We start from the raw sequence: 27,436 nt of genomic DNA, 5'->3' as shown, positions 1-27,436 counted from the left end.
TTCTTTTGCTGTCAGAAGGGCGTAGGAACAGTATGGCTAATGATAACCTTTATGGCTAGCGAAATTGAGTTGGAATCATAGAATCTCAGGCCTCGGGACAAGTACAAAGCATCATGGCATGCAAGAATCAGGATTTTTCCTCAACAAAGGCCCAGATGCTCAAAGCCCATTTATGTCATGCTCCCTCCCATCCTTGGACCATACCTAACAATTGCACAAGTGGTTGAATGAACTTTAGGGCATCAGATTATACAGCAAAAACAATACTCTGCCTGATATAGGTGCGTGAGCCAGTGGCATCATCCAAGATGACAAATGAACTAAGCTGGTACTACAGATCAGCTGTGTGTTTGAGGAATTCAGGAAGAGAATCTTTGGATATTCTCAGCCTTGTATTGCAAACAAGACTCACAGCAGAGTTGTGCAGTCAGCATTGCAGTACAGGGTGCTGCTGGACTAGCCCTGTGTGTTTGAAGTCTGCCATAATTAATTAAAGGGCCTCACTCCGCTCTGCATCTCATCTAGCCAAAGGATCATTGATCTGTCCCTGCAAGATGCTGTGAAGTGAAAGGACTCAAACCAGGAATTATAGGCTAAACTGTCTGACAGCTGGTGGCTATTCTGGAGAAAAAAATATTTTTCATATCAGTGCTCAAACGCTTAAATTGCAGAATAATGCTGTTATTGCTTTTTAAATTAGTTTTCAGAAGCTGCTTTTTAATTAGAATGGGGTGGGTGTGGGTGGGTGTCAGAGTGAGAGTGAGTGTGCATTTGCTTGGAGATAAATTGCTAACTGAAGAGCAGAGGCCCTGGAAGAGTGCAAGGCATTTAAAAGATGCACCATGCAGAAGACTTTGAACAAAGCTTTTTATGTAGCTATCAGCAGGTTCCTTAATGGTTTTATAACTGTAAATGCTGTCTATGCATTACTGCGTGTGGGCGTAATGAGCATTAGTTAGAAGAGAAAAATAAAAAAAGTAAACCAAGACGTTAAGTACTTTATTTTTTTAACTTTTTTTTTTTTTTTCTCCTGACTTTTAAACAAACCACTTTGCTGCAAACCAATGATTCTGTCATTTATTTTGCTAGGTTAATAAAAACAAGAAGTGGCGCGAGCTTGCAACAACATTGAACGTTGGCACTTCGAGCAGTGCAGCCAGCTCCCTGAAAAAACAGTACATTCAGTACCTGTTTGCCTTCGAGTGCAAGATAGAGCGAGGGGAGGAGCCCCCTCCAGAAGTCTTCAGCACTGGAGATACTAAGAAACAACCTAAGATTCAGCCGCCATCTCCTGGTAAGCAAAAAAAAATGCAGCCTCTTACACAACCATTTTTTAAACGCAGAAGATACTCACTGGGTTGCCGTTTATATCTTTAGAAACATGTCTTGCTAATATTAGACAAACCGTGAGAATAAGTACATTGTTTTTAAACTTGATCTGGTTCCTGAACTGAGTCAGATTAGATATGTGACCCAGTTATATCGCTGCTCAAGATGTTTCTGCCAGCATACCCTTAAGATTCAGAGTTACGTTGTTTTAGACAAAATGAAAGAATTGTGCAAGGATGTGCTTGTGCTGTGTGATGTGAGGCAGCCAACGCTAGGATTGTCCATTTGTCTAAAGATGAGATCCTCTTGCCTGCACACTGATTACCACGACTCTGAAGCTGCGTTTTCAGCATGGCTGTTGTTCAGTACAACTTCAGTTGGAGGCAGGATGGCAGGTGCTGGGCTAATGAGTGGATCTCAGATGGTTGCTCTGATGTGGCTCATGTTGAATGTATGGCAGATGGAGAGAGCTGAGAGCATGGTGTATCCCCACCGCCAGACATTGTAGTCTGGAGGCACACACGCTCTTTATTCTATTGTTGTTAATCCTGTATGCCAGATAAGTTGTTAGCATTACCATTTTCATCTTCTCTGAAAAATCAAAACTGGAAATGATTAATTTTGGCTGATCTTTATGTGTACAGTGTGGTGTTTGGAACCACACAGTTTTCTTCCTAAATTAATTTAATTTAAGACTCAAAAGATTTGATAGTCATGACTGATATTCAAGGGAAAATCTTTAGCAGTGACAAATTTAAGCACTTACGAAAAGGTGTAGTAGGTATTATTCTATTACACTGACATCTGGACTGCCCGTGGAAGAGGAAAATTTTCCTTTGATTTGCTGGTTATTAGACTTTTCTGAGCATCAGAATAATTCTGCTAATACTTACCTTCACAAGTACTGTTAGGCAGATCACCTTGTGTTAATGCCAAGAGAACGTAATTCCTGGAATGTTTACAGCAGTTCCCTGTGAAAGGCAATAACAGAAAAGTATTTAATAACTTCTGTTATTTCACTTCACTGGCAGAAAATAGGAAGTTGAGAGTCAGGGACCCAGCAACCTCTCAAGGGATTTGCAGGCTGTATTATACTACTTTGAGATTTCCTATTGTGGGTTCCAGAAAATTCAAAAACCCTTATCAGGTAAAAAAGCTTTGGCCATTTCGTATGATAGTGCTTTGTCCTTTACAGAAGAAGATAAAGGTGATAAAGCTTAGATCTTTTTGTGTGTTTTTCAGCATGAGGATTTGGGAAAGTGTTAAAATCTTCCTAGCTACATTTCCTTGTGTAAATCCTTAAATAATTCCTCTCCCCCATTAGCATTTAGACTTATCAGGTACCCCAGTGCTGATTGCCTAACACATAAGATAAGTAGATGACTTTGTAAGGCGAGTTCAGAAGATGGAGAAATACACTCAGCACAAAAAGTGAAACCTGTAGTCCGAATGTTTAGTGATCTGAAATGAGCATGTATGTCTAGAATATTTCCCAGTGCAAAAATTAAAAGGTGTTGTGTTTACCTGTCATTCCTGACGAGACAGTTAAGGGGCAAGAAACTGTTCAGGCTTACAAAGGAGGGTGATGAGGAAGTTCATCTCTTTCTAAAACAGCAGTTTTAGAAGCAGCAGCAGTACTGAAAATGAAAGGATGTTGTGCTTTGCGGTATCCTCCCTTGCCCATCCCCCTCCAGCACTGCTCTCAGCAGTTTGTTCAGGGACAATCGCTGTGAATCAGCTGAAGTTTGAGCTAAAGAATCCTTATTTAAATACATAGGCAGGAAACAAAGAAATACCAGATGTACCATTTTACTGAGTCCTTTGTATCAGGGCACTGCAGATGGAAATGACAAAGTCCAAGTTTAAATTTATCATAACATTCAAGGAAGCCGTCTGTGAGGGGAACTGAAACTATTTTTCTAAAATAAAGACACAGCAGGACATAGAGACTAGTAGAGGAGGAAGCAAGCAAAGATCTCAAGATTTGTTTTGTTGGCTAGAAAAGAACTCGTGTCACTGAATGGACTGCACTTCTCTACAGAGAAAGGCTTTCCCAGTGTGTTTCAGCTTCAGTACATGAAATCCCGCTGAGGTATAGACGCTGCAGAGAGTACAGGCCTGTTCTCTCTAATACTCAGCTTTTTTTCTTGCTCCTTTTTCTTCGGTATATGCCAACATTAGCTGCACAAAAGAAGTAGAGTTGTGGATGTATTTTAGATAATCTGTTACTCTTGGGCATTCAGAGGAAACAGGAGCCCAATACAACAAGAAACAGTAGCCTCAGAGGGTCCTCGCTTTAACCATTCACCTCTGTTGTGCAGCTAGCTCAGCATAGGCAAAACAGCTTTGAAGCCAAATCCTTGTGCAGAGAGCTAGTGGCAGTGTTACTGCTTTGGGAATTTTGGTAAAAAAAAAAAAAAAAAAAAAAAAAGCAGGGAGGCTTGTCTCAGAGAGGGGCTGTAGTATTTTGTCCAGTTCTACAGCTGATGCTACAAGATCTGGGTCACAAGAGTTTAAAAACCAGCTGATCTTCATAAAATTTCTGAAAATAAATATTTTAACTGCTCTGTGCCAACCTTCTTGGTATGGAGGAGAATCGAGTTCCTGTTTAGTGTAGATGCTCGGGAAGGTACAAGCAGAAGCACAGGGTCAGAGCAAGTTGGTTCTTGTGGATGTCCCTCATCCAAAGGGTGGCTGTGTGGCTGCCTCAGAGGTGACTCTTGGGGCATTGTAGTGCGCACGCTAGAAATATAGCATGACAACTGGAGCAGGCAGGTGCCAGCAGGAGGACCCACCCCTCAAGGGAAAGATGTGATGTGCAAGTTGAACTTAGGGGACTGTGATGCAGTGGTCTGGGTTCGTGTGTTAGTCCATTTTCTTGTAACACGATGGTTGGGATTTCCCATCACTACTATCAGCAGCAAATGCTCTGTGAATTTTTGGCTGCATTGTGCAGTTTGTGTGACTCTGAAAAATGCAGACTGAGGTATTTACCCTGTGCCAAAGGAGTGGGATAGGTTCTGAGGCACAGCTGGGAGGAGGGATGCTCCTGAGTAACACAGAGCTGCTGGATCAGCAGAGGCTGAGTCACAATAGACCTGAAGAACATGTGCATGTTCTGGGAGGAGAGCAAGGGAGCGTTTCCTTGGCAGCAGAGAAACAAGACTTGGGGAGGGGACAGCGGGGATGCGGCACTCCACAGCCTTTTAATGGGTGCCTCTGTAACCAAACCCGTCCGTCTTGGCTGACTGACTGAAGTGCTATTCTTAGCAGACAGGTGATGTCATGCGAGCGGTGAGGCCAGCCAGGGAATCCCCACGGAAGATGGATGGGTGAGGGCTTGGAGGAGGGGGGCAGGCAGAGGCACCCCACTCCCACCAGGAGGGACTCTGCCATAGCCGATGCCCCCAGCCGGCCAGAGTGGGGCACTGGGTTTGTGCCGTGTAAATTACCCTCCCAGCGTGGCGGCTGGCTGCTGGGCTGGAGTGTGTGAATGTGCTTAACCCTCAGTAACCTTTCCATTGTTTACTTTAGAGTATACGTTTGTAGCTTCTGGCAAAAGGTAGGCATATCCTAGAGAGCATGTCAGGCCTCATATTAATGGCGTTTCAAGAGGTTGCTGGGTTTTTCCTTTTTTTTCCTAGAGGGAAAAAATTGCTGGCAAGAAAATGCTTCTTTTAATGTTTGGGTTTGTTTTTTTTTAATCTGCGTGTTTCTGTTCTGGTAAATAAAGGGTCTTTCCTGAAAGCAGCCCGCACTGCCATGTAGGCTTTGCAAGGAAAAAAACAAGCAGTGCTGTGATTCTGTCTCTGAGTGAACGGCGTGTAGGGCTTCAGTTCTCACTGATGACCTACCTCTATTTGTGCCACTGTCTTCAATCAGACTCAAACAGAGAACTATAACTTCACTCCTTGTTTTTTTCTCTTGGTCTTCATTACAACTGCATATGAAGTCTATAAAATAATTAATCAGCCTTTGCAGTAGCAACTGAAGAGAAAAAGGAGCGTGATTCCCATTCTATAGATAAGAAAAACCAAGAAAAACCACCAAGACATTTAGGTCATGAATATCATTCTGAGTGACAGTTTTCTAAGTTTTGCCATGTATTGCCCTTTGTATGATCTCTCCTGTTCTGCCCAGACACAAATCAGCATTTCAGACTCTCTGAAGAAGGACCACACATCTAAGAACTCTTGTAAAAAGTTTGATTTTACTCGTATGCCCGGTACTGTGTAGAATTTTTTTAGAGGACCAAGAAAAAAAAAAAAAGAGCTTGAGAAGATCCATCTGGTTAACTTCCTTGTGATTGGCTGAAACACTGCAAAGCTTTAAGTAACTGAAAATGACATCCTACAAGGAAAAGAGTTATGTTACTTAAAAATTATATCTGCTCTACCAGTAGTAAACATTTCAAGTATGCACTTAGATTATTCTTCCTCAAGGATGTGCTTTTTCCACTGACACTAATATTGGAATTAACTACTCAGTGAGCTATGAGCATATGACATGGATAGATATATATATCCACACTTGAGCTCTTCTTGGTGGCTAATGACCTAATCCAGAGGTTGACACATTTGCAGTCCCTTCTCTATAGGAGTGTGCCTCACCCAGCAAAGGCCTAGAGCAAAGTTCATTAACTAAACAGTACCAGAAACTTTGCACTTTTTATAAATAGTATTTGCCTTCGATTTTTCGTATGTTTGTTAGCAGTCATTTAGAAAAGTGTCAGGGTGGTGGGGAACAACTATAACTACCACCAAGCAGATAGAAATGTAGTTTGCAGGTTCTCAGTTGGATATCTTCTTTTCGTTCTTAAAACTTTCCTTGTAAAAAAGGCATCTAAAAATAATGTTATGTGTAAGAAAGATTCTGAATATTTATGCAGCCCATTAATAGTGAAAAGTATTTTACTTGTTTTATTTAGATTTATTTTAGATATGAATTAATTTCTTTACTCAGGTAGAATAGGGAAGAACTTAATTGCTGCTTAAAAGCCAATCATCAGAGAAATGTGCAGGGTGATGCAATATCATTTTTTACTGTGAGTATATGGGTAAAGTAAGATGTTTGCTTACATGGTTCTGATATAACAAGATGATGGCGTGTGACAACTCAGAAATGCTTTCAAGGTTTTTAGATGTAATCTAGCATTGTGTTTAAAGTGCAGCAGACCTTAGAATACAAAAAGGCAGGAAAATGATCCTGTCTCACCCAGGGGTCTTATATACAAAAGACTCATTTTACATGAACATGATGATTTTCTTTATTATTTTACATATATATTTTATTACGGCACTAAAGCCCTCAGTCAGCTGTAGCATTAACTGTTGCACGTTGTGGTAACTGTATTAATGCTATCAGAGAGCTTTTCTTGACGTTTTTTTGAACTTCATTACAAGGTGAATATAATCCAAACACACCTTATAAAGGTGAGGACAGGAGCAACATGGTCTACAAAATGTGCATTTTACGTATGCTCTTGCTACTGAGACTGATTTCCAATAGTGGAACATGTGTTACAGATATAAATGAAACACATAAAAAGGGTGTTCTTCAGTTAAAAACAAGCTCTGCCTGTCAGGGTGATGTGTGTTCTAGGATTCTGAGTCAATTATAAACTACTCTCTCTTTCACATAGAGAAGAACAGCATATGCTGCTGCTTCCAGTTTTTCCTCTAACAGTAATTTATAAAGTTTTGTTAATTAGTTGTTGGATGACAATAGTCAGGCACTTAAAAATGCTCGCATGAAGGTTTGTAGAATCAAAAACACCTCTCAAGCCATTGCCATGTCTTTCTAGGTTTATTAGGTTTGTGATTTTTTCTGTTTGAAAATAGCATCCAAAGACTTGATCCTACACTTTCTTGGGAAGAATTCCTGCTTCAAACACCAAAGTAGACATTGCAGTCTGATACAAAGCTTAGGCACTGTTACTGATGCCCATCTATCACCTTCTAAATCAGAAAAAATGCCACATCATATGTTGGAGGAGGACTTTCTCAGTATTTGTATGAAAATAGAAACTGCACTGTCTAGTTTAAAAGACTGTTCTGAATGTAATTTATTATTAGCTTATGTGATATATTCATTTAATGTCCTTATTACTGCTCAGTCTCTTTAGAGTAGAACATTACATGCTTCTCTCCATTTATCGTCACATCAAAAATGTAGCTATTTCCAGCTTGGGATATTCTGTGATGCTGTTCGCCATGGTTAAGGAGGCCAGTAGTGCATGTACTCTACTGCTGTCTGAGATCTCAGCATAAAAATTTTTGCAGAATTGACCTGATCTTGTTACACATGCTCTACAGTGATCCTAGCTGCATTTTGTTAAGTTGCCCATTGCTATTTTTACGATGTTATGCTTTCTTCTTACCCACTAATGGCCCTCTAAATTTCTTGAATTCAATCTTTTGCCACATTGTCTCAAAGATGGCATAGGGTTGCAGTGTGCCCCTAACTATTAGCCATGTTTCATCTCAGAAATGCCTGCCTTTTAGTAGTAAAATAGATTACGTTCTTATATTAATACAGTGGTTTAAATTTGTAGAAGAAGCTTCTGGTTGAAATTTGCTTTATAAATATCTGTGTTGTGGTAGTGATCATATATATAAAGAAGCTGTGCCGAAGAACAGCTTTCATCTACTCTGTTGTAAACTATAGACAATTAACTTTGTACCTCTGACCTCTAATTTAAATGATCCTTCATCTAGATGATTTCTATTCATGTTGCTTTAGGCAGCGATTTAAATTTGTGGTTCTAGGAAAGATGATGGCTATTACCTCATAGCGTATCCTGGTCTCAGAGGATTTTATGGAAGTTACAAAGTAGAGATGCATGGTATAAGCAGGCCGATGAGGGAAACAACCAGTTTCTCTCACTGATTATTATTATTTCTGCAATAATTTGGTTACTACCTTCTAATATTTCCTTTTCTTTAATCTTCCAGCTAATTCTGGTTCCTTGCAAGGCCCCCAGACTCCACAGTCTACTGGCAGTAATTCCATGACAGAAGTGCCAGGCGATTTGAAGCCTCCAACACCAGCATCAACACCTCATGGACAGATGACACCTATGCAGGGTGGCAGGTATGAAATAGGCTTTGCTTCATTTTCTCTTATGCTGTTATTCTATAGCAGTTAAAGTTAGTTTTTCTCAACTATACAGGCACACATCTGATTCTGTGTTGAGCCAACCCAACCTTAGGAGTGGCAAAAAAACATCTCTTTCTGGAGGGAAGAGAAGGAAAGGGAGGAAGGATTAGGATCTGCATTAGCAGAGAAGGATCAAACAAGCAGTAGTGCAAGCTAGAGCGTGTGAATATGTGAAGATTGGGGTGGGAGGTTGAAACCAGTAGCAGCATCTTAGAACCTTGTATATATAGCTTTCCTTCCTGGGTGCACAGATTCAGAGTATTATCAAAAAAGTATTATAGTAACAGTAAGATAACAGAGGATTCAGCTGGATGGACCAAGAGATCCCTTTCAGAAATGATATTAGGAAGGTAAATCAAGTAGCTGTTTAGTCTTTAGGAGGAATATATGAAACAGATAAAAAATAATACTAATTTGACGCAGCATATGAAGCTTGTGTGTTTGTGAGGAACACAGCTTTGTGAAATTTCAGAAAAGTTTAGACTTCTACATGGCTAATAGGAACATGCATAGTTAGGTGAAAAACCCCTGTCATTCAGGTAAGTATCCAGATAAGCTTGGAGAAAAAAAAGATTTTTTAATGATTGTGAAAGTTGTTTGCTTCTTCCTCAGATGTATCCTGTGGTGATCACTGACAAATGCAGCAGTGTTTTGTAGGCTGGTCTGTTTTCACATTTCTTATGAATACACGATGATGTTAATGCCTCCTTCTTCTCATCCGCTAGAAACAGCGCGGTTAGTGTGCATGATCCCTTTTCTGATGTAAGTGATTCAGCATTCCCGAAGCGAAACTCCATGACACCAAATGCACCGTACCAGCAGGGAATAAACATGCCAGATATGATGGGAAGGATGCCATACGAGCCGAATAAAGATCCTTTTGGTGGAATGAGAAAAGGTATTTTCTTTGTGGCGTCTTCTTCCCTACTCACATAAATGTTATCACGGCACTCTAGTCATCAGAATGAGCTGCATGTCCAGCTGATTCTGCTGTTGGCAAAACAGTGGAATTCTTGCTGCAAAAACAGCTACATTCTTGTAGCAGAAAGGCAGATCCAGTGCAATTGTTCAATTCTGATCATATTTTCCCTTCTCAGGGTCATGCTGTGTATTTTAAACTTAACTGTTTCCTAAACCTGCTTATAGGAACAAATTTCAGGAACGATGGCATAAATTCCTAGGGATGGATTTTATGCAATACAGTATGCTTTATGAATGTGGGTAGCAACTCTGCATATCAAATGCTGGACTTCGATGCTAGAAGAAGCAGCTGTGAAGAAATAGACCTGATTGTGGTACAGCTGGACACTGTGTGCAACTGAGCAAATCTCCTAATGCTGTCGTAATTTACATATTTTTCAGCATAGGAAAACTAACTCTGTTCTCATTTGGACAACCCCTGACAAGAGGTGATAAACACGCTATTTTTAGAAAGCAAAAACCAAAACTGATGTCAAGCCTGACTCTTGTCCCTTGGGGCAATTAACTTACAGATGCTTGTGTGGATATTGTAAAATGTGCTTAAAGTGAATCCGTCTTGTATACCATGTACGTAGGAAAGTGGGAAGTCAGAATATAAGTAGGACTCACACTGGCTGCAAAGAGAAGAGCAGATGAAGGAGGTGGAATTAAGAAGTGGAAATTGAAGGAGAGCAAAAGGGAGAAACAGGAAGAAGAGGTCCAGAAATCAAAGAAAGAGGGAACCAGACCAGACCAAACTAGACTAGACTAGACTATAACAGTTCAGTTGGAAGGGACTTACCAAGATCAAGGTGCCTCATATGTGTTGCAGTGAGGAGATAGCTAGCTATCCTGATACAATTTTTTCAAACTTTTCCTTTAAATTTTGTTACCTGAACTGTAGTCACTAGTAAAACACATTTGGAATAAGAGGAAGGTCTCTCTGTCTTAGATTAATTTTAATTATTGTATCCACATGAGATTAAGTGGGTTTATTGCACTTTGTCATACGTATCATATTTACCTTTAGTCAAAACAGAAATGTCTGTCTGTTTAGTATCTACAAGAAAGGACTAAAGGATAGAGTCACTTCCTCTGTCTGTTTTGGGGATTTATATGAAATATAGTACTACATGTGCCTTTTCTTGGACCTTTAGAATATACCCATCCTGCTCAAGAAGCTACTTTAGGATACAATAGCCTTTCTGTAAGCAAGTCTATATATATATATATATGAGTGCTTTATAGGAAAAAAGAAGAGCCTGATTCCTGCAGCTTTATAATCCAAACTATGAGATTTATCTGTTCTGTAAGGTTTATGTTTGAATTCGTATTTAGCATTCTTGGGGGTGAAAAGAGCAAGAGCAAGTTCATCTTCAGCTATAAAGACCTCAGGGAAGAAGCTGCCTCAGTGCCTGATGAGCTTGGTTTGGTATGATAAGATTATTCTCTTTACTTGCAGCTCCTATATATTATTATAACCATCATCTTAGTAGTGGTAGTACTTCATGAGTTTTCATCAGGCCCTGGAGAGCTTGTCAGACACCAGCTAATTCTCCTTGGCAGTGTTAGAAATCTGAACATTATTTTAAAATATATCATTTAATAGAAAGATATCTTCAAACCCCCAGAATAATATATTTAATTTCCTTTACTGTTGTAGTGCCTGGAAGCAACGAGCCTTTCATGACCCCTGGACAAATGCCTAACAGTGGAATACAGGAAATGTATAACCAGAACCCATCTGGAGCCATGTCCAACATGAGCATGAGCCAGCGACAGCAGTTCTCTTATGGAAGTGGCTATGACAGGAGGTGAGTTTTTCTTCAGGAAAAAGCAAAGACTGTTAGTGAAAGCCATCATCTCCCCTCTCATTTTCCCATCTCACATTGCAGAGAACGTGGCAGCCTGTATTTCCTACAGCATTGTACTAAGTCACTGGAAGTTAAACCGTTGGTAATGACTGCATCTAGCTGTTCACAGGAATTAATGAGGAGGAATTGTTAAACTTTCTAAATCACTCAAGCTGCAGCAGATCAGCAAGTGGATATGTTTGACAGCTGCCTTCAGCTGGCTGTTGTGTTGGGCTGTGATGGCAGAAAGTAGCACTTGAGTATTCTTGCCATGTTTTCACCTAAACAGTTGTTGGTGGGCTTTTTCTGAAAAACAAAATGCACAGCCTGTGTTTGGTTTGTGGTCTGTTAGTGAATTGTCTTTAGAGATTCTGGAGTCTGTTGTCTGAGGGGCAGTAGTATTTCAGTGTATCTGTCAGGACCCTCATAAGTTTGCTTTCAGTGAAGTAAGCAAAAATAAATTTGGTTCTCTTTGTTTATCCCAGGAAAGCCTTTGGAATAATAAAAAAAAAAAAAAAAAAGAAAGAATGAAACATCTGACAACTGAACACTGTTATAGCAAGCAGAGATGTTGGAGAATGTTTGGATTATATTAAGTATTAGAGTAGCTTTTGCAGCTCTGGCAATGTTCCCACTTTTACTTTCATTAGCTTGTGTACCCTAGCTTCCCTTTTTGTTTCCTTGTGGCAGCCAAAGTTACGCAGTGTGAGTCTTTCAAGTGCAGCAGAGGAACAATGAGGAAAAATGAGTTTTTTCTCATAGTTTGAAGTAGTAGGTGTGTGGAGTAACACAACTGTAATGCTGCTCAACAGGTCATGTGCTGGGAAGTCTGATTAAAGTGGAAGATGATAAGTCAAGAGAATATTTTCTTTAAGGGATATGATTTTGGAGAATAAGTACTTTTTACAGAATGGGGTTTCCTTTGTCATTTTTTAGGTCGGATCATGGGCTGGGTCCTGAAGGCAGTATGGGACCACCTGGTCAAAGCAACATGGTGCCTTCAAACAGTGACCCAAGCATGTACTCTCCTAATCGTTACCCTGGCCAGCAAAGGTGAACATTGATTTCTCTGTTTGTAATATCTTCAATAACCAGCTAATGAGTGCTAGCAGACTCTATGAGGGCACATAGAATATGCAACTTCTTGGTGTTGCTTATGCTTTGCCTGCTCTGATTTAGGTTTTTACCATCGGTTCAGTTTCTGGAGTGTAACAGAGGATTGGGAAAATTGGTTGACTTTGTGTAGCTATAGAATCATAGATGTTAAAAAAGGAGCATGCATACTGCCTTGTGTATCTCCTTGCCAACACTGAACTGAATGTACAGGCCAAAGTTCTTCAGGGCAGCATTGAATGACACGTATTCTGAAGCTTCCACAGTTTCTTTTGGATTGTGGTTATCCTGTACCTAACCAAACTAACATTCAGAAAGTTTCCTTGTATATATATATAGTACATGTACCTTAGCCCAGTTTCATCTAATTATACATCCAATCTTGGATGAGTGTAAGCAATTCCTGTTGGTTATATGGTTCGTTTAACTGGTATTTTCATCTGCATCAACGTTTTAGGAGATACTGAAAAACTATTGCTTTACTCTCATCAAGGCATAAAAATACATGTATTTTCTCTGCTTTTGAAAAAGCCATGTCTCATCAGTTCATTTAACACATCAGGTTCTCTAATCCTGTTTTGTTTCTCAGACTGTGATATATTATTCCCATTCTTATACTCAAATAGGTAAGTTCTTAATGGTTATGTACAGAGTGTAATTACTCATGTACTGGTCTGCAAGACAGTGTTAATGTTTTAGTCTTAATACTTTCCAAGTACTTCATTTCCACAAACAAAATTTCATTCAGATGTGCTAAAAATACTGCAGTTGCACTGCAGTGCCCCTCAGAGGTCATAAGAGGCCACAGGTAAGTTTCCAAGTGCAACTCAGCTCTGACTCTTGTGTATGTGACATTATGTAGCTTTAGTTAAAAATTACATGACTGTACATGATTGATTACAAAATTGTAAGAGCACTGTTTTTACTCAGTAAAGATGTGTTTAAATGCTACATACCATAGCACATATCACCATTTAGAATCTTAGAATTTCTCTTCAAATTAGCAGTTAGGTATTGATTGAGTACTTAACCTATATACCTATATATTTATTACATTCTTAATCCAGAAAGTAGTCTTCTTGGAAACCTGTGCTGTAAAAAACAAGAATCTTGACATGCTCAACCTTTGAGCTATATACATCAGGAATTTATCCTGCTATGACTGGTTCCTAGTGTCACTGGAGCTGCCTTTCTTACCTCTTTGCTGACCGTACACTATTCCCATTTCTAACACTACTCCTAAATCTCTCCCCTGCATCTTCATTGCTTCTTTCCTTCTATCTGCTTTGCTTTCCTCCTTCCACTGCTCCAGCAGAGCTTACTGTATTAGTCTCTGGACCATCCCACACCATGTCTTCACCACGATTCCAAATGACAAGTGTCTTCAAGGTGCAAGATCATGAGAGCAGTGTCCTTTCTCTGGTATCTTAAAAACTCCAGCAGCTCTAAGTGTTGATTTGAATGCTTCGTTTTAGGCATGAACCGTATGGGCAGCAGTATCCAGGACAAGGACCTCCCTCAGGACAGCCACCGTATGGAGGACATCAACCTGGAATGTATCCACAGCAGCAGGTAGGAGAAGGGAAAACAGCTACATTCATAATATTTTTTTAATAAATGCCGCTCAAAAATTCTGTGTACACTCAAAACTTTGTTGATGGAATGTATGTCTTTTGGCACAGAGGAGCACTGTAGTTCAGGTCAGAATCACAACCCATAAGGATAAGCAGCACATATACAGCTATAGGAGATTATTTCTTTACACCTGAAAGGGCATAAATTTTAACAGAAGTTCTAGAAGTTTTGTGGCTTTGAATGTGTATCAAGTGAATGTCCCAAGCTAATGATCAGCAGAGTGGGAAAGTATAATTAATAGGCTAGTGGAGTGATGCTGCCTCACTTTCAGAGGCAAATTGGAAAGTATTGCTTGACTGGCAGATTGACTCAAATTATGTCAAGTAGCCAAGTGAACCAACAGAAAACTAGAACAGTAAAACATGCAGTACTGCCAGTTACTTAGAATGCTGTGGTGGGTCACCTGAGTTACGTATCTTTAATATATAGCAGATGGCATTTTCCCTGTATCTTGTCTCTAGTAATATGTTACAAATACACAAGAAAAATGTTTTAGTGTTAATAATAGTTTAAACATTTCTACATTTCAATCTCTGTTTATAAAATCTTTGTAAATACAAATGATACTAATAATTAAGGTTTTTGTAAGATGTATCATTACTGCTTTGTGGGCAAAATAATATCTTGTAAGTTAATGACAAAACTCTGATGACTTCAACAAGGTTTTAGTTTCATTCTGCATGTTATGAAGTCAGTTCTAGTCACAGAATAATTACAGCTAGCTTCCAAAATAGAAAGCATTTCCTTGTGATACAGTTATCAAAATGCACTTGTTTTCAGCTACTTACAGGTAGTCCTTTTCTGTCTGGGTTAATGTTTCACTTCTCTGAGCCAGTGGTCAGCTGCTGGAATGGACTGCCCGGGGAGCTGGTGGAATCACCACCCCTGGAGGTGTTCAAGAAATGTTTAGATGTTGTACTGAGGGGTGTGGTTTAGTGGAAAATTGGTGACAAGGAGGATGGTTGGACTGTGGATGATCTTAGGGGCCTTTCCCAAGCTTGGTGATACTATGATTCACTAGGAAATTCAGACTTAAAAAAAATAAAAAGGAAAAAAAATGGAGATCTTAGGTTACATTGTACTATAAATGTTTACAAAGTTTGGTTTCTTGCCTATCTCTTTAGTTCATAGAATCTCTGAAATAGTGTAATCAAAAACCTTTTGTTGCTCTTTATTGTGAACATGTATGAGCAGCCAAGGTGATTTAGTGGGGAAATTGCAAAGATGCATAATAGAAGAGTTAGTGATACTCCATGCTAAAATATGTAGGTTGTATGTGAACTAATTTGTTAAAGCAAAGATTCAACCAGAATTTGTGAAAGGATACATTGGGCCCTGTCTCTGCTGCTGTTTATATGCTTTGTATAATGGCTCTTGAATGCATAATGCATTCAAGCACGAATGCAAAAAAACATAGAAGAGTGAAGGGTGAGAATCCTGACCTTGCCCCCCCCCCCAGAGGGGGCTCCCACACCCGGAGCATTCCCCTTTTTGACCTAGCTAAAGACCAGGTTGCTCCCGCAATATTCTTTCAATTTCCTAGGTTCAAGAAGAATGTGAAAAATAACCCTTTCAGAGTTTTATCCATAGCCTGAAGGCTAGGGAATGGCAGGGAAGAAGGTGCTTTGTGCATGAACCCCTGGGGCTAGCAAAGTACTTTGAGCCGGTTTTTCAGTTCTTGTATGAATGCTTACCGGCTGAGAGTTGTTACACGGCAGGTTACCAGTGTTAGCGTATTTTTTTCTTCTGCGAGGTCTCACAACTCCCCTTTCCCAGTGGAGAGACACACATTGTGCAGCCTTGGTCACCTGCTGAACCCTCACACAGGAGTAGGAATTGAGGTGCATCACTGTCCTCAGCACTTGGTTGCCATTAAGCATCTTGCCACTGCATAGACACAGCTCTGATCTGCCTTTAAAAAGGCACTTGCTTCATTCCCGGGTGTCTGCTTTAAGCATGTGGAATCACTGTAGCAAAAAAAGCACCTTCTTTTTAGGTGTGGCAACTACTGAGTCAGTTCTTAATGTATAAATTGGCCCAAAGCGTGAGATTTACCACAGCAAGTTGTTTATGTAAGACTGAAAATAGGTTTTTCTTAGGTAGCCAGGCAGCTCTATAGCAAGTTAAAAATACATATACTTTCAAGCAATTCAGCAGTTGCAGTTTTATGTGCACCAAATTTGGAAGATGAGTTTATGAATCCCAGAGCTGTTTTAACTGACCCATATAGAATACATACAGAATTTTATCTATATGTAGATATAGATACCATGGGAACCATAACTTTGAATTTACCACACATCATATATTCAGAAATTGCCAATTTAATTCAAACGTTTTTTGCTTGAGAGCATTTGAGGTAGTTTGAACTGTGCATCAGACTCCCTGAAGATCTAAGGACCCCTGCAAACTTTACCACTTACTTTCTCCTCAAAACACAACCCATCTTTTTTGTCTTGCTGTCTTAAATGCCAACAAGGTGTATGATTTATAAACAGCCCAACTCCCCTGACTATATAACAGCTTACCTCACACAGCATTCCCCAATTGAGAGGGTGAAAAACAAGAGGGGAATGTTGCTTCATTCATTACTGATCAGCAGTGTAAGAACCTGCATAAGTCAGAATAAAACATTTCGATGTGAGCAGTTGCTACAATAATCTCGCAATAAATTCAGTGTGTTTAGGATGATTTCGGAAGGAGGGCTGGTCACCCAAGCAGGTGTGTTTCAGAGGATTATGTGGAGTAACAAAGGCAGGGGAATGTTTTCTCCCATTGGTAAATATATTGTATGTCTATTATGCACTGTCATAATATCCAGCATTCAGACATGCATGCTTGCAACGTATCTTGTTATTTTAAGAGTTCACTCAGTGTTTGTCCCTTTAAGAGATTAAGTCATTGAGTAGTTTTGACTTTTTTTTAAATCTGTCTTCTTAGCAGACTGAGCATAAAAAAGGAATGAAAGTATCTTGTTGGTGAGGACTGTTGCCTTTTCATGCATGTCTTAAGTGGCCAATGGAATTTCTTCTGACAGACAGAATAGGAAAGGGAAAGGAGGGAACACAAGAGCAAGCATAAAAAAATTTAGCCCAAGGATAAGTTTCCTTTTCAAATTAAGTTATAAATGCAGCACAACAGAGGCTAAAATAGAAAGCCTCGATCACAGCAATGTGTGCCTGACTGGAATCAGCACAAGCCCTCCAGAGCTAGGAGCCTTCAGCTTTTTAAATGAGCTTGCAGCCAATCGCTATTATTGTGTATGTAGTAAAAGTGACAAATTTTATTTCTGATTTTTCTTTTCAGAACTACAAGCGACACATGGACGGCATGTATGGGCCTCCAGCCAAGCGCCATGAAGGGGATATGTATAACATGCAGTATGGCAACCAGCAACAAGAAATGTATAACCAGTACAGCAATGCTTACTCTGGGCCTGATAGGAGGCCTATGCAGGGACAGTATCCATATCCGTATAACAGGGAGAGGATGCAGGGCCCAGGACAAATGCAGCAGCATGGAATACCTCCCCAAATGATTGGTGGCCCCATGCAGTCATCATCCTCCACTGAAGGTCCTCAGCAGAACATGTGGCCAACACGAAACGATATGCCTTACCCTTACCAGAATAGGCAAGGTCCAGGAGGCCCTGCACAGGCCCCACCGTATCCAGGGATGAATCGCACTGATGATATGATGGTACCTGACCAGAGGATAAACCACGAGAGTCAGTGGCCTTCTCATGTCAACCAACGTCAGCCTTCTTATATGTCATCCTCAGCCTCCATGCAGCCTATCACTCGGCCTCCTCAGTCATCCTACCAGACACCACCCTCTATGCCAAATCACATCTCTAGAGCTCCGAGTCCAGCATCCTTCCAGCGCTCTTTGGAAAATCGTATGTCTCCAAGCAAGTCTCCTTTCCTACCCTCCATGAAGATGCAAAAGGTTATACCCACAGTTCCAGTGTCACAGGTCACAGGACCTCCACCCCAACCACCACCGATTAGGCGAGAAATCACCTTCCCCCCAGGCTCCGTAGAAGCATCGCAACCAGTCTTAAAACCAAGACGAAAGATTACCTCAAAAGATATTGGTAAGTACAAAAACAAATGCCAAAACAAGAGAAGGGAGAAAGGGAGAAAGGAACTTTGGTTTCTGTTTTCTTTTACATGTTAAGACTGCTTTGACAAGTAATTAACTTTGGTAACTATTATGTGTTCACTAAAAATGTAGTAGCAAATGTATCAGTGTGGGTGACAAATCTTATATGAGCAAGTTCAACATTATATGAAATCAGTTTTCTATATGGAGACCTGAGTTCTCAAAAAGTATAACATTACATTAAAAATAAAGCTTGTCTCGGGCTTCCAAGTGCTATTTGTTGAAAGATCCATCAGAATATCTGTTAAATCACCGGTGCAACATTTAGGTGAGCAAAGATTACCACATTCTCATTCCATGGAAGCTCACGACAGAGTTATTGGCTCTGTGTCCTTACAGCGTCTGCCTTACTCGAGTAGCCCATTTTTTCGGGCCACATTATTTGTCACTTTTGTTTCTCTCCAAATTCTTTCCTAAGTATCTTCTTATCTTGAATTCCCGTTACATTTCACACATTCAAGTTCCCATACCTCAGGTTCCCATATTCATGGCTTGTACTACATTCTACTTGTATTTATGTACTGTTTGTTATAGCCAGATTCTCAGAAGTTTGTAAGATAATTTCTTCTGCAAGGTCAGGAAGAATGGCCCATTAAAATGCTCTCCAGAATTAGCACTAAGTAAGAGTTACAGAAAAGCATAACAGGACTAAGCGGTGAAACCATGGTCTTAAGCAGTGTTTCAGTAACTATTCAGTAACTATTTCCTATATATTTTACATCCTCAGAATGTCGCAGTTTATTCTTTCAAAACTTACCGAGTTTTCAACGCTCAAAGGTTGCACTAATGCTGTTTTATGCTTATCCTTTCTTTCTCCAGTAACTCCTGAGGCCTGGAGAGTGATGATGTCTCTTAAATCTGGTCTTTTGGCTGAAAGTACCTGGGCGCTAGACACTATTAATATTCTTCTATATGATGATAGCACTGTCGCTACGTTCAACCTCTCTCAGGTAGGTGGGAAAGCATTACAGCTCTAAACTTTCCAAGGAAAGAAAATGCTAATAAGATAGATATGAAAATGCTGAAGTCTCTTAAAATATATTAACATAAGTCAGAATACAGCAAAACTTCAATTTATAGTGATTGATAACAGTGAGTAGCAAAATGTACTTGAGGGTGGAATTGGGGAAATAGTAAGCTTAAAAGGAGAGCATTGTTTGTGGAAAGGGATACATGGGAATGTAAGAATTTTAACACTGGCAAAAGACTAATGTGTAAATTCAGATTTGTTGTTGAATGAGGATAATCCCAGAAAATAGCAGCATGTTAGTAATTTTGTCTAAAAGAAGATTCAGAAAAAATTATTGCAGAATGATGTTAGATTTGAGACTGTCTTTCAGTTGCTATCTGTCTTATTCATTAGTCCTATGCTAGGCTGTGAGATACTTTGTTGGGTTTTTTGTTCCTTTTTCCCACAAAGTAAGCTTGTACAAAAATACTAGGTTTATCGAACAGTTAAAAGACCAAAATCCACTGTCTGTCCACAGGTTAGTTGCATACGATTTAACAGTGTATGCTTTTGCCTCTCTTCCTCCCAGCATTTTTCAACTCTGCTCTACCTATCAGCCTGTTAGGTGGTTCTTATAGATGGTGTGTTGGTAATGCACATAATCTAAAATTTGTGCAGTTTCTCTGCTCCACTCATTCCCTGGCTACTAACAGTGTAACTCATCTGTTTTAAAATATAATGACCTTTTTTTTAAAAAATACAGACACAGATGATACATTTCATCCCACCTAACTTTAGAACTAGAGATATCTGTAGCATAATTCATCTCATCCTACAATAGAGATCTAAAGTAGGTCAGATGAATCATAGCCCAGAAATGGCCTCTAAAAGATCGTTGATTATAAAAAGAATCTAGACAATTAGGTTTGTAACTGTTGCAGGTGTTTGGAGTTAAGGGAGATGAGTCTCCTCTGAATTCTGTTAGAATCTGCACTAATACACCTTGTGCAAATTGCACAGAATATCAGATTATTTTAGATTTTGGAGGTTGCTTTTGCCTTGAACTTGATTTCCAGTGTCAGTCAGGACTCCATATGATAATTCCTGCAGTTTATAAGCGCCTGTTTGTTCTCATTTCTTTGGGATTTTTGGCAATGGTAAGAATACAGAATGGGCGAAAGGATATGTTTTGCTAAACACCTATTAACCCAAAATTAAAACAACTATTAAAAGGCAGGCAATTGGGCTGAATGTATCATAGCAGTAAAGAATTTTTAATAATAAAGCCACTGAGGGTAAATTAGTACCGAGTCAAATACTGCCTTTCCATGAGAAAGTGATAACAAGTTAATTAAGAGGATTAAAGCTAAATGAAAACAGTTTCTGAAGGATAACTTGCACCACCAGGCTCCAGTGACAATTGTTAAATATTGCCAGGCAAAAAGAGAGCCATGCCAATAGAGATGGGTTATTAATCTGGAGTATCAGTGCCTTGAACCTGAACTGCAGATTCTAATGGAACAGTTGATTTTAGAGACTGAGAGACAAAGGAAGAGTTGAAGAATTCTCAACTTCCAGAATATAATAAATATGCAATTCAGAAAAGCAAAGAGGGTTAGAAAGTCTGAAGAGACAATAAATTATATTAGGCATTTCCCAGGATGGAGCAACTAGGCTAAGTGGTAGCTAAGGTGCTAGTGCATATGAATAAAAGTACTGTGCTTTTCATACCTGTTACAATTTAAACAAATGGAATCATGATGTTCTGGTGTTACATACTGGTTGGACAGAAACTAGAAAAATTTCATTTGATTAACTTCTGCCATACAGGACCTAGCCACAAGTCCACAGCAAAAGGAAGGAAGTTGTACATTTCCGTATGAAATTCTATGCAGTCAAAAATATTTGGTTTTTTATGTTGTTGTTTGTTTGTTTGCTTTTCTCCCCTTAGTTGTCTGGATTTCTTGAGCTTTTAGTAGAATATTTTAGAAAATGCCTGATTGACATTTTTGGAATCCTTATGGAATATGAAGTGGGAGATCCAGGTCACAAAGCACTTGATCACAAATCAGCCAAGAAAGATGATAGCCAGTCCTTGGCAGAGGCTACTGGAAAAGAGGAGAACGACGAATGTATTGACTGTTTTGATGAAGAGGAGGAGGAGGGGGATGATGAAAACGTAGAAGGAGAAGAAAAGAGCATTGTTTTTTCCACTCCTGGTGCCATTGCTGATCCAAGCGAAAGGCCAAAACAAGCCAGTAAATTTGACAAGCTGCCAATAAAGATTGTAAAGAAAAATAATCTATTTGTTGTTGATCGATCTGACAAACTTGGACGTGTTCAGGAATTTGATAGTGGACTTCTCCACTGGCAGCTTGGTGGTGGTGACACAACTGAGCATATCCAGACTCACTTTGAAAGCAAGATGGAGATTCCTCCACGCAGGAAAGCCCCTCCTCCCTCAAACTCTCCAAGCAAAAAGAAAGACCTCGAGGGGAAAGGTGAATTTGAGGAACAACAAGAAAAAAGTATAACGGCAACCATTGATGATGTCCTCTCAGCTCGGCCAGGAGCATTGCCAGAAGACTCAAACTCTGGTTCCCAAACAGAGAGCAGTAAATTTCCCTTTGGGATCCATCAAGCCAAAAGCCACCGGAATATTAAACTGCTAGAGGATGAGCCAAGGAGCCGGGATGAGACTCCTCTATGCACCATAACTCACTGGCAAGACTCCTTGGCCAAACGTTGCATCTGTGTGTCAAACATCGTCCGTAGCTTGTCTTTTGTGCCTGGCAACGACACCGAAATGTCCAAACATCCAGGCTTGGTGCTGATCCTGGGAAAGCTGATCCTTCTTCACCATGAGCATCCAGAAAGAAAGCGAGCGCCGCAGACTTATGAGAAGGAGGAAGAGGAGGACAAAGGGGTGGCCTGCAGCAAGGATGAGTGGTGGTGGGACTGCCTCGAGGTCTTGAGGGATAATACATTGGTCACATTAGCCAACATTTCTGGGCAGCTAGACTTGTCTGCTTACACAGAAAGCATCTGTTTGCCAATTTTGGATGGCTTGCTGCACTGGATGGTGTGCCCATCTGCAGAGGCACAGGATCCTTTTCCAACCGTGGGGCCCAACTCAGTTCTTTCGCCTCAGAGACTTGTGCTGGAGACCCTGTGTAAGCTCAGTATCCAGGACAATAATGTGGACCTTATCTTGGCCACCCCCCCATTCAGTCGTCAGGAGAAACTCTACGCTACTTTAGTTAGGTACGTTGGAGACCGCAAAAACCCGGTCTGCCGAGAAATGTCCATGGCGCTCTTATCGAACCTTGCCCAGGGGGACACATTAGCAGCAAGGGCAATAGCTGTGCAGAAGGGAAGCATCGGAAACTTGATAAGCTTCCTGGAGGATGGGGTCACTATGGCCCAGTACCAGCAGAGCCAGCATAACCTCATGCACATGCAGCCTCCGCCTCTGGAGCCACCTAGCGTAGACATGATGTGCAGGGCAGCCAAGGCCTTGCTGGCCATGGCTAGAGTGGACGAGAACCGCTCAGAGTTCCTTTTGCACGAGGGTCGTTTGCTGGATATCTCAATATCTGCTGTCCTGAACTCTCTGGTTGCATCTGTCATCTGTGATGTACTTTTTCAGATTGGGCAGTTATGACATAAGTGAGAAGCCAAGCATGTGTGAGTGGAGATTAGAGGGTCACATATAACTGGCTGTTTTCTGTTCTTGTTTATCCAACGTAGGAAGAAGGTTAAAAAAAAAAAAAAAAAGAATCTTTGCTCCTCTGCCCCATTCACTATTTACCAATTGGGATTTAAAGAAATTATTAATTTGAACAGTTACGAAATTAATATTTGCTGTCTATGTGTATAAGTACATCTTTTTATTTTATTTTTTTTTTAACCAAAGTTGCTGTCTAGTACATTCAAAGGTCACACTTTTTTTTTTTTTTTTTTTTTTTCTCCATAGATTATCCTTTTCAATGTTCTTTTCCATGTTTGTATTGCATATTTTTTGGGAAGCGAACTAGTGACTTTTTAAAAAAAAATGTTACAGCAAACCATTGTATGATGGAAAGAATCTCACCACTTTGAAACAAAAAGGTGAAAAGTAACCAACGTACCAAGTTCCTGTGTGTTTTATTTTTTCAAATAAGGAAAAAATTTTAAAAAACTTGTATACCATCACCCAAAGCTCTGTGCAATAGAAGATTCTAGTGATGTAGGTGTAGGGGATCAAGGAGGGTGTCAGTCAGTAGTCAGAATACAAAACGATACTGGTTTCTCCTCTGGAGAAATGGTAACATTAGGCTAGGAGCAAAACAAAACAAAAAGTTCAAGTTGAAAGATTTTGAAACAAAACCTAATGATAAACATCAATTGCTTCCTCACCAGAACTGTCTTGTCTACATCTGGTTTTTTTTTTTTGACCTTCCACAATGACAGTTCTTCACAATTCCTTTAATCATTTTTTAAAATATTTTTTTATTGCCTAAGGGCCGTGATGTATATAGAAGTTGTACATTAAACATACCCTCTTTTTTTTTTTTTTTTTTTTTTTAAGTACGAAGTTTTTTGTTTCTTTTTCATGATGTGGTATCTACAAAGTGATAGTAGAATTATTTTTCTTTCATTTGGGCCATATCTCCAAAAAATAATTAAAAAAAAAAAAAGAAAAAAAGAAAAACCCAACACAGAAAATCAACAACTGAGGGTAATGTACAAGTTTCTGTATGTATAAAGTCATGCTCTATTTCGGGAGAGCAGCCGATCACAATTTGCTTTATAAATCAAGGTGTGGAAATGGTTACGTATGGATTGATTTAAGAAAATGGTTACCAGTCTACAGACAAAAAAATATATACAGGAAAAAAAGGAAGAAACACAACTTCAAAGATTTTTCAGTGACAAGAATCTGCATTTGTATTTCAAGATAATGTAGTTAAAAAAGAAAAAACTTGATGTAAATTCCTCCTTTTCCTCTGGCTTAATGAATTTCATTTATTCAGTATAAAATCTTTATATGTTCCACATGTTAAGAATAAATGTACATTAAATCTTGTTAAGCACTGTGATGGGTGTTCTTGAATAATGTTCTAGTTGCAATGTGGGATATCAGAAAGCAAACTAATTACAAGAAAGAGCAGTAATGATTATTCTCTTTCCCCTACTTTATTATTATGACCTTCAAAAATATTACTCTATTGTTCAAGTATTGCAGCAACTTGTTCTCCTTTTAGAAGAACCTTCTCACAGCACAGAGAAGCGTTTTTAATTATTATTTATAAAACCACAGAGCCTCAGAGGGGAAGACATGGCTGGCAAACGATAGTTCTGACTATGCAGATATCCAGTCTCATTGCTGTGTCTGGGGGGGGCTAAAGATGGATGTTAGAAAAAGTGACAGAAGATTTTGTTAAAGCAATAACCAACTTGAAGAAACTGATCTGTATTCACTACCTGTAATTCTCTCTGTTGGTTAAAGGTGCAAATACCCCCGTGATGTGGGTATTTAGAATAAACACCCACCCGCTTCTCCATACTGTATGTGTCATTGCATACTTACATGGCCTCTCATCCTGGGATTCCCCCATTAAAGTGGATCAGGCTTTAACCGAGCACATCCATCGCTGTAATTGGTGGGAGATGGCCGTTGCAGTTTCAGGAACTATGTGGTTTCAGATACATCCACTCTCACCTGGTGATACCTTGTTGCTGAATGCTGTTCAAGCACTAATTTTTGCTGTTTCATCTTGGATCATTAACTTTGTTATCGTGATCATAGAAAGCTAATAATAATCAGCTTCCCTGGAATTGCCATATAATTACACTGTTAGTGGACATCCTCCTCCCCTCTCCAATTGAGTGCAGAGGTGCTTGAAAATTACAACCCCATTGGCACACTGCCCATCCTGTTCATATGATTGCTATAACATTCATATATGTGTGAGAGTTTCCAAGGCAGCTGAAGTACATACAGTTATCAGGCAAGTTAGAAACGTGACTCCCTGGTGTCACAAGGAGTAATTTCGCTTTCTAGCATTCCTTACTCAGTAATCTCTCTCCTCCCACACTGCTGCTGCAGCAGTCTTTCTTCCCTTGCATAGCAATGTACCCAGAAATACATGGCAAATTATAACTCGCTTGTAAGTCTTCATCACAGAAGGAGTCATATTTCAGGGATGATTTTTACTGCTGAATATGGGGCAGTGTAGAAGTAGTATCCCGTACTAAGCCTATTTCTTACTAACACTTTACTACTTGATAGTACCCCATGGATACAGGCAAGCTGTTGGATAAACCCTCTACAGGGCGGTACTGCCCTCTCTTAAGGACATCTCGCACCTCCTCTTCTGCATTTAGACCCAGAGTCCTCCAGGGGAAGCTAAACCTGTGGCAAAGCACTCAGTTGTCACAGCCAGAGCTTCAGTGGTATTCAGAGCTGCTCTGAGCCCAGTTTAACAGTGTGGTGGGAAAGAAAAAAAAGACACCAGCCAGCCGTATGAATGTCCATGTGTATGTAACCTCGCTGCTGCTTTTCCAGGTGGACCAAGTAATAGAACTAGCTGGGGAACTGGAAAAGCAGAGAGGAAAGGTTACTGACACAGATACTACCTGAACATGATTTATAATAGTAACAGTAATTATCAAAATCACTGGTTAATAATATTACAACACATTTGTTGGAAGAAAAGTGAAGCATGAGAACTCCAGTTCACTCTGTTGTCTGTGTATGGTTTCACCTCTCCCACTAATGTTTTCTCAAGCCTTTGGAGAAGACCTGCTCATGGAACTTGTGAACTTACTGTGTTCTGGCTGAAACCTGAGCAAGTTGAGCTGCTGTTGGTACTGTTCCTGCAAGAGGGATTTAGTGTTTCCAGTTTTAAAAAATCTGTATTGTGCTGGTGCAATCATGTGTAGTGTATAGCGAAACTCAGATGTTTAAGAACTAATGAGAGGGTGCAATATTTGAAATTCTAAACCCACAAGTTACAGAGGGGAAAGCAGCCTGTTAGTATTTTAGTCAATAATCAAGCCCCCAGATATTTAATTGTATCAATCAGCTACATGTTGTTGGACAGGACCAAGCAAGAGATTGCTTACAGATTAAAATAGCAGCAATGAGATAAATGGAATCCCTGTATCTTCCTGACCTTTAGTGTCATACTGGGAACTAAGAGACGACTGTCCTTTTTGGCAGGAAAACAGATTTTCATTTAGCAGGGGTCAGGTCGATGGATAGACTTGTTGATCTGGAAGGTCTTTTCCCAACCTAAATGATTTCTATGATTCTGTAATTCCCTACAATATCCTTAAAAAATAAGTAAAAAATAAAAACCTGCTCAGAATCGCCACGTTTTGAACTGCCCAAAAGGAAGGATGCAGAAGAAAAATCGATCCACATTTAAAAGCCATTATTGTAACCGTTTGTGCTTTACTCAGCTATTTCATTCTGCTGTTCATTGTTAATTGGTACCAAGGAAGAAATTGCTCACTGTCTCCTTCTTCCATGTAAAAGAGAAGGAGCTGTAGATGTCCATAGTGCCAATGTCTGAGGCAACTTGGAAATGAACAGGAACTCGGCGCTGAAGTGAGGTGGCGCACAGGGCCTGTTCAGCCTTACAAGAAGCTGTACTGTGTGCTGGTTTATTACTTTGCAAGTAGTAGTATGGGTGTATTCAAAGAACCAGTGCACACCTACTGCCCAAATTCTGTAATAGCACGATTATAATCACAGAGTTCAGTTCTCTGTATTTTAAACGGGAGATCAATCTCAAATTTTGAAACAAGAATTCTCCAGAGAGGGATGATGACTGCTATTTTTATCACCACTAATGTGGTGTTACCACGTTGGGGAAACATGGGGAAACCACACACAGCAGCACACAGCAGTCCCTGCTCCAAACAGTTTGTGTTCCAAGTCATGAATAAGTAACTGCAAGTGGACACACGGGGGAGAATGGAAAGAAAAAACAAAACAAAACAAAACAGTAAACTTAAAATATGAGAACCACATATAGAGTGAAATTATGAAGATCTAGATTTAAAGTCCCATACCACTCTCGAGATTTGTTTTCCCAGGATAACTTGTAACATTTCTGAGGGCTCCCCAACTTGCTTTTTCTCATCTTGAAATCTAACACTTCCCGTGCCCAATTCCTTTCCTCCTATCCATTGCAAGGATATTTTTAAGGACAGTTTAATCTGAAGGGAGAGAGGAACAAGAAGCCATTTGGAAAAAGGAGGCAGAGTATGAAAACAAAGCTGA

At 39.8% G+C, this 27,436-nt stretch overlaps 1 protein-coding gene across 3 annotated transcripts in view; it reads left to right on the top strand.

Annotated features, from left to right (window-relative positions):
• The window catches only part of ARID1B (AT-rich interaction domain 1B), a 316,305-nt gene extending 292,077 nt beyond the window's left edge, over positions 1-24,228 (top strand). For 2 of the 3 annotated variants that reach the window (XM_042895357.1, XM_042895358.1), the window contains 9 exons: positions 1,090-1,294; positions 8,283-8,421; positions 9,213-9,385; positions 11,111-11,261; positions 12,237-12,353; positions 13,889-13,985; positions 17,355-18,144; positions 19,032-19,162; positions 21,113-24,228. In XM_042895357.1, the coding sequence (XP_042751291.1) occupies positions 1,090-1,294; positions 8,283-8,421; positions 9,213-9,385; positions 11,111-11,261; positions 12,237-12,353; positions 13,889-13,985; positions 17,355-18,144; positions 19,032-19,162; positions 21,113-22,825 (3,516 nt within the window). In that variant the 3' untranslated portion in view covers positions 22,826-24,228. The remainder of the gene's footprint in view (positions 1-1,089; positions 1,295-8,282; positions 8,422-9,212; positions 9,386-11,110; positions 11,262-12,236; positions 12,354-13,888; positions 13,986-17,354; positions 18,145-19,031; positions 19,163-21,112) is intronic. The other variant, XM_042895359.1, reaches the window with a different exon arrangement.
• Positions 24,229-27,436: the final 3,208 nt, after the last annotated feature.

The sequence above is a fragment of the Lagopus leucura genome, unplaced genomic scaffold (genome assembly GCF_019238085.1).
Source record: "Lagopus leucura isolate 7727_CA_CO unplaced genomic scaffold, USGS_WTPT01 Super-Scaffold_73, whole genome shotgun sequence".
NCBI classification, from domain to species: Eukaryota; Metazoa; Chordata; class Aves; order Galliformes; family Phasianidae; genus Lagopus; species Lagopus leucura.
The sequence above is the reverse complement of the archived record's forward strand: the minus strand, read 5'-3'. Positions and strand labels throughout refer to the sequence as shown.